Source organism: Oncorhynchus clarkii, chromosome 32 (assembly GCF_045791955.1).
Source record: "Oncorhynchus clarkii lewisi isolate Uvic-CL-2024 chromosome 32, UVic_Ocla_1.0, whole genome shotgun sequence".
Taxonomy (NCBI): domain Eukaryota; kingdom Metazoa; phylum Chordata; class Actinopteri; order Salmoniformes; family Salmonidae; genus Oncorhynchus; species Oncorhynchus clarkii.
In genome coordinates, this window is record NC_092178.1 from 3,773,799 (window position 1) to 3,785,989 (window position 12,191).

Genomic DNA, 12,191 nt, shown 5'->3' on the forward strand with positions numbered 1-12,191 from the left:
AGTCTGAAGTTTACATACACTTATGTTGGAGTGATTAAAACTCGTTTTTCAACCACTCCACAAATGTCTTGTTAACAAACTATAGTTTTGGCAAGTCGGTTATGACACAAGTCATTTTTCCAACAATTGTTTACAGACAGATTATTTCACATAGTCGACTTAGTGCATGTACTTAAACAGCTTGGAAAATTACAGAAAATGATGTAATGGCTTTAGAAGCTTCTGATAGGCTAATTCTTGCTTGTCATAATGGGAAAATTAAAAGAAATCATCCAAGAACTCAGAAAACAAATTGTAGACCTCCACAAGTCTGGTTCATCCTTCGGAGCAATTTCCTAACACCTGAAGGTACCAAGTTCATCTGTACAAACAATAGAACGCAGGTATAAACACCATGGGACCACGCAGCCGTCATACCACTCAGGAAGGAGACACGTTCTGTGTAACGTTCGTCGTAGGTGGAAGAAGAGGAGGACAAAGCGCAGCGTGGTAAGTGTCCATATTCTTTAATAAAGTAATTGAACACTGAAACAATAAATAAAAAGACAAACAAACAGTCCTGAATGGTGCTGGGAAAAACACTGAACAGAAGATAAACACCCACGAAACACAGGTGGAAAAAGGCTACCTAAGTATGATTCTCAATCAGAGACAACTAACGACACCTGCCTCTGATTGAGAACCATACCAGGCCAAACTCAAAAACACAACATAGAAAAACGAACATAGACAACCCACCCAACTCACGCCCTGGCCATACTAAAACAAAGACATAATAAAATAACTGAGGTCAGAACGTGACATTCTGTCTCCTAGAGATGAACGTACGTTGGTGTGAAAAGTGCAAATCAATCCCAGAACAGCAGCAAAGGACCTTGTGAAGATGCTGGAGGAAACAGGCACAAAAGTATCTATATCCATAGTAAAACAAGTCCTATACCAACATAACCTGAAAGGCCGCTCAGCAAGGAAGAAACCACTGCTCCAAAACCACCATAAAAAAGCCAGATTACGGTTCGCAACTACACATGGGGACAAAGATCGTACTTTCTGGAGAAACGTCCTCTGGTCTGATGAAACAAAAAATAACTGTTTGGACATAATGACCATCGTTATGTTTGGAGGAAAAAGGGGGTGTCTTGCAAGCCGAAGAACACCAACCATGAAGCACCGGGGTGGCAGCGTCATGCTGTGGGGGTGCTTTGCTGCAGGAGGGACTGGTGCACTTCACAAAATAGATGGCATCATGAGGAGGAAATTCTGTGGATATATTGAATATATTGAATCTATATTGAATCTCAAGACATCAGAACCTCTTACTTCTACCCCCTCCTTTTTCGAAAATTCTGTTAAAAATCGCGCAACTTTTCAGCGTCCTGCTACTCATGCCAGGAATATAGTATATGCATATGATTAGTATGTGTGGATAGAAAACACTCTGAAGTTTATAAAACTGGTTAAATCACGGCTGTGACTATAACAGATTGTGTGTTTCATTGAAAAACGCAAGAAAAACTGCTCTCTGAAAGCTAAAAATAATTTCCATAAGTCACTTCCACGAGTTGTTAAAAGAGAATAGAATTGAATATCGACCTGCCTGCAATTCATACAAATTCCACACGATGTCGCCATTGTCGTCATTTTCAATTGAATTAATTGTTGGAAAATCCATCTATCTGGCATCCATTTTCCCAGTCTTGACCCGGATGTAGTTGATGAAGACATTAGCAGCCATTGATTTGCAAGCGAAGACCTATTGAAAATACATCGCCCTGTAATCATTTTGATAGATTATAAACGTTTACTAATACCTAAAGTTGGATTACAAAAGGATTTCGAAGTGTTTTGTGAAAGTTTATCGTCGACTTTTTTAATTAAAAAAAATTACGCAGCGTTTAAAAACGATGTTTTTTTCTGAATGACACAGCTTCCATACAAAGCTATTTTGGGTATATATGGACCGATTTAAACGAAAAAAAGACCCAATAGTGATGTTTATGGGGCATATAGGAGTGCCAAGAAAGAAGCTCGTCAAAGGTAATGAATGTTTTATATTTTATTTCTGCGTTTTGGGTAGCGCCGGCTACCGCAAAATCTGTTGTTTACGTGTCGTGCTGGCATTTTGGGGGGTGCATGCTATCAGATAATAGCTTCTCATGCTTTCGCCGAAAAGCATTTTAAAAATCTGACTTGCTGGCTAGGTTCACAACGAGTGTAGCTTTAATTCAATACCCTGCTTGTGAATTTTGATCAAAGATTGAGTTGTAACGAGTACATTTAGCATTTAGCGTAGCGCATTTGCATTTCCAGGGGCATACTTGAGACGTCTGCGTCTCAAGTATGGTCAAGAAGTTAAATCTTGGCCGCAAATGGGTCTTCCAAATGGTCAATAACCCCAAGCATAGTTCCAAAGTTGTGGTAAAATGGCTTAAAGACAACAAAGTCAAGGTATTGGAGCGGCCATCACAAAGCTCTGACCTCAATCCTATAAATAATGAACTGAAAAAGCATTTGACAGCAAGGAGGCCTACAAACCTGACTCGGTTAAACCAGCTCGATCAGGAGGGATGGGATACATTTGTGGAAGGCTACCCGAAACGTTTGACCCAAGTTAAATCATTTAAAAGCAATGCTACCAAAGAGTAACTGAGTGTTTAAAAAAACAGTGCTGTTGTTCCACAAAAAAAAATTGGATTTGTGTTTTTTTTTTCTATTGGTTTTCTCTTATCAGTGGTAAGAATTAGCAGTCATTTCCAAATTGTTCATTTTATCCCGCGATTATATTTAGAAATTTACAAAAGGCAAACAGACAGACGCAACCAACCATAGAAATATAACCCATAGATGGCAGTTCCCATTCAAGTCAAGACTGGCAGCCATAGAAATATAACCCATAGATGGCAGTTCCCATTCAAGTCAAGACTGGCAGCTATATAAATATAACCCATAGATGGAAGTTCCCATTCAAGTCAAGACTGGCAGCCATAGAAATATAACCCATAGATGGCAGTTCCCATTCAAGTCAAGACTGGCAGCTATAGAAATATAACCCATAGATGGCGGTTCCCATTCAAGTCCGGACTGGCAGCCATTGCTAGTGTACCCATGAGTTTAATAGTCAAATTGCCAGGGTTAGATGTTACCAACCCCTTCTACGGATTATATCTATGGCAACGATTCAACAAGCTGTGTATTTGGCGCGCATCCTGCCTAAACGGCGTCCTCCCCGACTGTAGGCAACAGGAAACTGCCAAAATAATGGAAACGCTTGAGTAAATGAGGGATATAAAGTTTATGTTATTGTGTGGGGTGCATTTTCCTGGCATGGTTTATGTCCACTTGTAGAACCTATTGAAGCTGTTCTGGCAGCTCATTGTGACCCAAAAAACCTTTGAAGACACTTTGTTTCCTTTTTGCAGAATAAAACCTCTCTGACTAAATTATGCTCTCTGTTGTATTTAGGACATTAAGATATTTATGGAAGTATATGGAAATATTAAATTTTTCTTTTGGCCTCTTGGGCCCCCCACGAACCTGGGCCCAAGGGATTCAGCCCCAGTAAGCCCCTGCATTAATCCAGCACTGTCCACACACACGCACTTACACACTTACACAACGCAAGTGTGTAGGCTATGTCAACTTGGGCGTGAATAACTAACAGCATCCCACTGAAAGATGACATTAGAGGTATCAATGCTAGCATGACAACAGAGGCTTCGTGCCCTGCCACCATGAACTCCCATTACGTTACAGGCCGTTGTATCATGGCCACACTCACTGACAGCGCTACTTCAGCATAGCCTCAAGATGAGCTTGATTAGCTAACTGTAACCGGAGACGGGTGTAGGTAAATTCAGAAGAAGGATGAAAGGTGATGCTCTTGAAGGTAGGCAGCCGGGCCGTGCGGGCGGGCAGGTGGGTGTATTGGCTTGATTACCTCATGCTCGAGGGGAGTAACCAGTGATCTAATATCGTCAAGTTGGCGCGTCAGAACACACAGAGCTGGCTAATCAGTGGGACATAATCTGCAATGATTCTGATCATTCTCCCTCACTTTTACCTCTTTTCCTATCCTCCTCTCTCCCTCCTTCTCTTCTCCCCAGTTCTATCCATCCTTGTTGTTCTATTTAGCCTCTACAGTCCCCTCCTACCCTCTCCTCTCATCCTCCCATTGCCTCTATCCCAGGAATAAATGAATGAAGATTGATTATCTTATTGAGCAGGGGTTCAGTGGGGACCGTGGTATTGAACCGAGGGTCCGTGGGGATACCGTGGTATTGAGCCGGGGGTCCGTGGAGATCGCGGTACTGACCCGGGGGTCCGTGGAGACCGTGATATTAACCCGGGGGTCCGTAGAGACCGTGGTATTGAACCGGGTTCCGTGGAGATCGTGGTACTGACCCGGGGGTCCGTGGAGACCGTGATATTAAGCCGTTGGTCAGGGGAGACCGTGGTATTGAACCGGGGTTCCGTGGGGACCGTGATATTAAGCCGGGGGTCCGTAGAGACCGTGGTATTGAACCGGGTTCTGTGGAGATCGTGGTACTGACCCGGGGGTCCGTGGAGACCGTGGTATTGAGCCGGGGGTCCGTGGAGATTGTGGTACTGACCCGGGGGTCCGTGGAGACCGTGATATTAAGCCGGGGGTCCGTAGAGACCGTGGTATTGAACCGGGTTCCGTGGAGATCGTGATATTAAGCCGGGGGTCCGTGGGGACCGTGATATTAAGCCGGGGGTCAGGGGAGACCGTGGTATTTAACCGGGGGTCCGGGGAGACCGTGATATTAAGCCGGGGGTCAGGGGAGACCGTGGTATTGAACCGGGGGTCCGTGGAGACCGTGATATTAAGCCGGGGGTCAGGGGAGACCGTGGTATTGAACCGGGGGTCCGGGGAGACCGTGATATTAAGCCGGGGGTCAGGGGAGACCATGGTATTGAGCCGGGGGTCCGTGGGGACCGTGGTATTGAACCGGGGTTCCGTGGGGACCGTGGTATTGAACCGGGGTTCCGTGGGGACCGAGGTATTGAACCGGGGGTCCGTGGGGACCGAGGTTGTATGCGAGGTACGATAGAGCACTGCTGCTGTTGACTCGTCTCAATATAAATGAGTGTCAGAAACATTTCAGACCTTGTCATCAAATCACTGCTTTAATCTAACTGTATATGGACAAGAAGAACGGAGCTTTAGAATTATATGAAGTGAATTGGATGTCAGAAAATCAATAGCTTGGTAAGGACTAAACTGGTCCATATAAATACAGGCCTCTCCAATTGTGTTACAGTCTAGAAAAGGTGTCATCGTGCAAGAAAACAGACAAGGCTTCAGTTCCATCGTCATCGTATTGACAAAGGCTTCTACAAACGTTAGTTTTGACCACGACCAACAGACTTATACAAATCAAATCAAACGGTCTTTTACTGGCGCGGCGAAAAAAACATGTTTACATTGCCAAAGCAAGTGAAATAGATTCTAAAACTAAAGTGCAATAAGCATCCCATGACATATTCCTCACTGTCTAACCAATCATTTCAAACACAGTCGGTAACACTATTTGTCTTATTTCCTCTCCAACATTTACACGAGATGTGGGCTGCAAGCATACAGGCTGTAGCTGGATACAGAACCAAACGTATCCGCGGCATGAAGAGAGTTAGACTCTGTGATGTGTGGAGAGAGTTAGACTCTGTGATGTACGGAGAGAGTTAGACTCTGTGATGTGTGGAGAGAGTTAGACTCTGTGATGTACGGAGAGAGTTAGACTCTGTGATGTATGGAGAGAGTTAGACTCTGTGATGTATGGAGAGAGTTAGACTCTGTGATGTGTGGAGAGAGTTAGACTCTGTGATGTGTGGAGAGAGTTAGACTCTGTGATGTATGGAGAGAGTTAGACTCTGTGATGTATGAAGAGAGTTAGACTCTGTGATGTGTGGAGAGAGTTAGACTCTGTGATGTATGGAGAGAGTTAGACTCTGTGATGTGTGGAGAGAGTTAGACTCTGTGATGTGTGGAGAGAGTTAGACTCTGTGATGTACGGAGAGAGTTAGACTCTGTGATGTGTGGAGAGAGTTAGACTCTGTGATGTACGGAGAGAGTTAGACTCTGTGATGTGTGGAGAGAGTTAGACTCTGTGATGTGTGGAGAGAGTTAGACTCTGTGATGTGTGGAGAGAGTTAGACTCTGTGATGTGATGTATGGAGAGAGTTAGACTCTATGATGTGATGTATGGAGAAAGTTAGACTCTGTGATGTGTGGAGAGAGTTAGACTCTGTGATGTATGGAGAGAGTTAGACTCTGTGATGTGTGGAGAGAGTTAGACTCTGTGATGTGTGGAGAGAGTTAGACTCTGTGATGTGTGGAGAGAGTTAGACTCTGTGATGTATGGAGAGAGTTAGACTCTGTGATGTGTGGAGAGAGTTAGACTCTGTGATGTGTGGAGAGAGTTAGACTCTGTGATGTGTGGAGAGAGTTAGATTCTGTGATGTGATGTATGGAGAGAGTTAGACTCTATGATGTGATGTATGGAGAGAGTTAGACTCTGTGATGTGATGTGTGGAGACAGTTAGACTCTGTGATGTGTGGAGAGAGTAAGACTCTGTGATGTATGGAGAGAGTTAGACTCTGTGATGTGTGGAGAGAGTTAGACTCTGTGATGTGTGGAGAGAGTTAGACTCTGTGATGTGATGTATGGAGAGAGTTAGACTCTGTGATGTGTGGAGAGAGTTAGACTCTGTGATGTGATGTATGGAGAGAGTTAGACTATGTGATGTGTGGAGAGAGTTAGACTCTGTGATGTATGGAGAGAGTTAGACTCTGTGATGTGTGGAGAGAGTTAGACTCTGTGATGTATGGAGAGAGTTAGACTCTGTGATGTATGGAGAGAGTTAGACTCTGTGATGTGTGGAGAGAGTTAGACTCTGTGATGTGTGGAGAGAGTTAGACTCTGTGTTGTATGGAGAGAGTTAGACTCTGTGATGTGATGTATGGAGAGAGTTAGACTCTGTGATGTGTGGAGAGAGTTAGACTCTGTGATGTGTGGAGAGAGTTAGACTCTGTGATGTGTGGAGAGAGTTAGACTCTGTGATGTATGGAGAGAGTTAGACTCTGTGATGTGTGGAGAGAGTTAGACTCTGTGATGTGTGGAGAGAGTTAGACTGTGATGTGTGGAGAGAGTTAGACTCTGTGATGTGATGTATGGAGAGAGTTAGACTCTGTGATGTGTGGAGAGAGTTAGACTCTGTGATGTGATGTATGGAGAGTGTTAGACTCTGTGATGTGATGTATGGAGAGAGTTAGACTCTGTGATGTATGGAGAGAGTTAGACTCTGTGATGTGTGGAGAGAGTTAGACTCTGTGATGTGATGTATGGAGAGAGTTAGACTCTGTGATGTATGGAGAGAGTTAGACTCTGTGATGTGTGGAGAGAGTTAGACTGTGATGTATGGAGAGAGTTAGACTCTGTGATGTGATGTACGGAGAGAGTTAGACTCTGTGATGTGATGTGTGGAGAGAGTTAGACTCTGTGATGTGTGGAGAGAGTTAGACTCTGTGATGTGTGGAGAGAGTTAGACTCTGTGATGTGATGTATGGAGAGAGTTAGACTCTGTGATGTGTGAAGAGAGTTAGACTCTGTGATGTATGGAGAGAGTTAGACTCTGTGATGTGTGGAGAGAGTTAGACTCTGTGATGTGTGGAGAGAGTTAGACTCTGTGATGTGTGGAGAGAGTTAGACTCTGTGATGTGATGTATGGAGAGAGTTAGACTCTGTGATGTATGGAGAGAGTTAGACTCTGTGATGTATGGAGAGAGTTAGACTCTGTGATGTGATGTGTGGAGAGAGTTAGACTCTGTGGTGTGATGTATGGAGAGAGTTAGACTCTGTGATGTGTGGAGAGAGTTAGACTGTGATGTATGGAGAGAGTTAGACTCTGTGATGTATGGAGAGAGTTAGACTCTCTGATGTGTGGAGAGAGTTAGACTCTGTGATGTGATGTATGGAGAGAGTTAGACTCTGTGATGTATGGAGAGAGTTAGACTCTGTGATGTGTGGAGAGAGTTAGACTCTGTGATGTGTGGAGAGAGTTAGACTCTGTGATGTGTGGAGAGAGTTAGACTCTGTGATGTGTGGAGAGAGTTAGACTCTGTGATGTATGGAGAGAGTTAGACTGTGTGATCTACTAGCCAGTATAGTGTGAGGCTCTGTGATGTACGGAGAGAGTTAGACTCTGTGATGTATGAAGAGAGTTAGACTCTGTGATGTACGGAGAGAGTTAGACTCTGTGATGTATGGAGAGAGTTAGACTCTGTGATGTGTGGAGAGAGTTAGACTCTGTGATGTATGGAGAGAGTTAGACTCTGTGATCTACTAGCCAGTATAGTGTGAGGCTCTGGTGCCGCTCAATGGGAGGACAGGGTAACTGCTGCTGGTGGCTGGCAGCACTACGGGGGGGGGAGGAGGATGCTCATGAATCTGTTTCTTTACAATAACCTGTGTGAACTGCTTTGAAGGCCAATATGACACAGTTGACCTGTCTTCCTTGATATTTTATAATACGGTCATGTATTATCATATGAAACACTGCTTTTGGAAATGGGGGGGAGAGGGGGGGGGCATGGGAATAGGCTGTGTGTTTGTCATTACTCTTCACACATAAGAGAGGTGTACCTTCTCCATTCGAAAAAAGAAGGGGAAAAAAGCACTAGACCTATCCACATCACTGTATCGTCAATCCACATGAAGCGGTAATATAAACCGTTGGTTTCAATTGGATGTATTGATGAAGAGTAAACCCCTTGTTATTCCAAGTGTGTCAATGATGCTGAAGGATCGCAAGGACAGAGCTACTGCCCTAGCTTGAGGAAAGCTTGAAAATGTTTTTTTTTTGTGTGTGTGTGGGGTGTGTCTAGACCAGAGTCACAGAAATACAATAAAATTATGTGATTCTGTGATCTAAGGGATGTGATTACATGCAGAGGAAGTGTGTCATACACAGCTTAGACATAAAACCTTGTCCATTAAGCGCCACACATCCACGGAACATCCACAGAACATCCTCAGAACATCCTCAGAACATCCATAGAACATCCACGGAACATTCACAGAACATCCACAGAACATCCTCAGAACAGCCTCAGAACATCCTCAGAACATCCACAGAGCATCCACTGAGCATCCACTGAGCATCCACAGAACATCCACAGAACATCCACTGAGCATCCACAGAACATCCTCAGAACATCCACAGAACATCCACAGAACATCCTCAGAACATCCACAGAGCATCCACAGAGCATCCTCAGAACATCCACAGAACATCCTCAGAACATCCACAGAACATCCACTGAGCATCCACAGAACATCCTCAGAACATCCACAGAACATCCACAGAACATCCACAGAACATCCTCAGAACATCCACAGAGCATCCTCAGAACATCCACATAACATCCACAGAACATCCTCAGAACATCCACCGAACATCCATAGAACATCCTCAGAACATCCTCAGAACATCCACAGAACATCCTCAGAACATCCACAGAACATCCTCAGAACATCCTCAGAACCAGCGGGCAAGGGAACGGTAGCGTTGGCCAAACTGGACCTATGGTGGTAAATTAGGGGGGGTGCATGTTGAAATCCAATCGTCAATATGAACTGAGATCAGTGTGCATGTCCCTTGGTCTGTCTCCTCTCTAGACCGGAGCAATTTATATGAACTGAGATCAGTGTGCATGTCCCTTGGTCTGTCTCCTCTCTAGACCGGAGCGATTTATATGACAAAGCAAGATTTATGATGATACGATGCAAAACAGGCAGATTTATTGATGAGTACGCTAAAACGGCCATGCAATGCATTAATTATTGTGTTATAAGACGTGTTGTATAACAACCCACTGTGGAGCATGTGACTGTTGTGCATCCCAAAATGGCACCCTATTCACTATATACTACACTCATTTTGACCAGATTCCTATGGCACCCTATTCTCTATATTGTGCACTACTTTAGACCAGGACCCTATGACACCCTATTCCCTATATAGTGCACTACTTAGACCAGAACCCTATGGCACCCTATTCCCTATATATTGTGCACTACTTTAGACCAGAGCCCTATGGCACCCTATTCCCTATAAAGTGCACTAATTTAGACCAGAGCCCTATGGAACCCTATTCCCTATATAGTGCACTACTTTAGACCAGGACCCTATGGAACCCTATTCCCTATATAGTGCACTACTTTAGACCATAATTCTGGGCACTGGCCAACAGTAGTATAGAGAAGAGGGTGCCATTTTTGGACAAATCTTATATTTAACTGACCGTCTAAACTTCCACCCTACTCTGTCTTTATCTCCCTCTATAAATAGTCTCTGTATCCATAGAATCATGATGCCAAGCCAGGCAGCGGTTAAACCTGGGGATGTCATCGTGTCATTTCATGTGTCTATTGCACATCCACAGCTGTGAACAATGTAAAGGGTAGTTGGGAGACTGTTGTCTTATATGTTCGCCTAACAAACTGACATAACACCGGAATAACAGGCTACCCATCACATCTGACAGAGAAGAGTGAACTAGTGTCAACACATGTGAAGACTAATTTGTTGAATGCCGAGGGTAGTTGGGCCACTGTTGCCCTATAGGTCAACTGTACATACAATTCAACATAAACATCATAGTTGTGCTTGAGTTCATGTCAAATGTAATTGTGTAAATGTCCCCCCACCCCCGTCAAGCACACACACACACACACACACACACACACACACACACACACACACACACACACACACACACACACACATCTATCTTTCGTACCTATACAATAATGTTGAAAGTTTCCTGATAGAATCAGCACCATGGACAGCTAAGGTACAAAACCCATTCAATGTACCTTGTGGAGAACGTATAGATAGGCAAAGCAAAGATAACCACACTTTTAGGTGGAGTAAAACTATCTTTTGAGACGGTTAAAATAAGAGAATGATAAGAAATGCCCAATTCACATAATTACATCATGACATACAGACGTTCAGCCCGTACTCGCGTAGACCACCTAAACCGATTCACTGGCGTCTCACCACCGAATCAAGTCCCAACGCCGAGAGAGCAACCCGTTCTGACTGACAGTTACACGGTTGTATCTCTTCTCCCGCCATTATCCAATTTCCTTTCTTTTCATGAAAATGAATAAAAAACACACATTCGATTAATGAAATTCGGTGCTGCTCGTGTCCACAGAACACGGAGTGAGACACCACCGCAGAGCTCGCTGTTCTGAGCATTCCACTGTGTCAGAAAACACGGAATGAGACACCACCGCAGAGCTCGCTGTTCTGAGCATTCCACTGTGTCAGAAAACACGGAAATCCACCCACACCCACATCAATCATAGACTAACGGTCCCACTTGGAATGAAAAGGGACATGCATTACCGGCTAAATTGTTAGTTTGGTATTCTGGCAGTGAGCGGGACCAATGTTGCGGCTACTCTCTCCATCGTTTATTTAATATCCAACACATCACAGCAGCAACAGCAGCAGCAGCAGTTATAGGAGGGTAACTTACCCTCAATACCCTTAACCGAGGCTGAGGATGCCAGTAGCCCCATAAACAAGAACAGAACCCGGTTCCAATGGTGCGCTGCTACTCCTGCCTTCATTAGCTCAAAAATCCGTATTCCGTTCACTTTCCTTGGCCAGGTCCTGGTATGCCTGCTAATACATCTGCATGCTGTCCTCCGAACGTGCCCGGTAATGTGTCCGGTTCCGTCCCGGTTCGAAGAGGCGGTCATGGCAGGTGTGTTTTTTTTTTTGTTCGGGGGCAGCTGGCACGTTTTATTTGACGGGTTTAGAAAGAAGGTTCACTTGGTAGTGGTGTTCGGCGCTGAGAGAAATCCCAATGCATCGAGGCTCGGCACCGACAACAGGACTGAACCATGTCATGCGGACCGCGGGGTTAGCAGAATCTATCTCACAGGAGGAGGATTCTCACACGGAGAAGGAGGTGAGGGGGAGAGAAAACCCCAGAGCCCACTCAGCCCAGGCGGGGAGCGGGGGGGGGGGGGGGGGGGGGGAGCAAAGTGGTGACTTATCTATCCATAGGAAACATTCACACAAATCCCTCGTCCACTCCAAATGTTAGATTCGATTCGAGCGGATGGATAAAAACGAGATATCCCTATTTT

The 12,191-nt window shown here is 44.6% G+C and overlaps 1 protein-coding gene across 1 annotated transcript in view; it reads right to left on the reverse strand.

Moving 5' to 3' along the window:
* Positions 1 to 11,798, reverse strand: part of LOC139391626 (CUB and Sushi multiple domains 2) — a 772,990-nt gene extending 761,192 nt beyond the window's left edge. The window contains exon 1 of the mRNA XM_071139005.1: positions 11,582 to 11,798. Coding sequence (XP_070995106.1) covers positions 11,582 to 11,798 — 217 coding nt within the window. The remainder of the gene's footprint in view (positions 1 to 11,581) is intronic.
* Between the last annotated feature and the right edge of the window lie 393 nt (positions 11,799 to 12,191).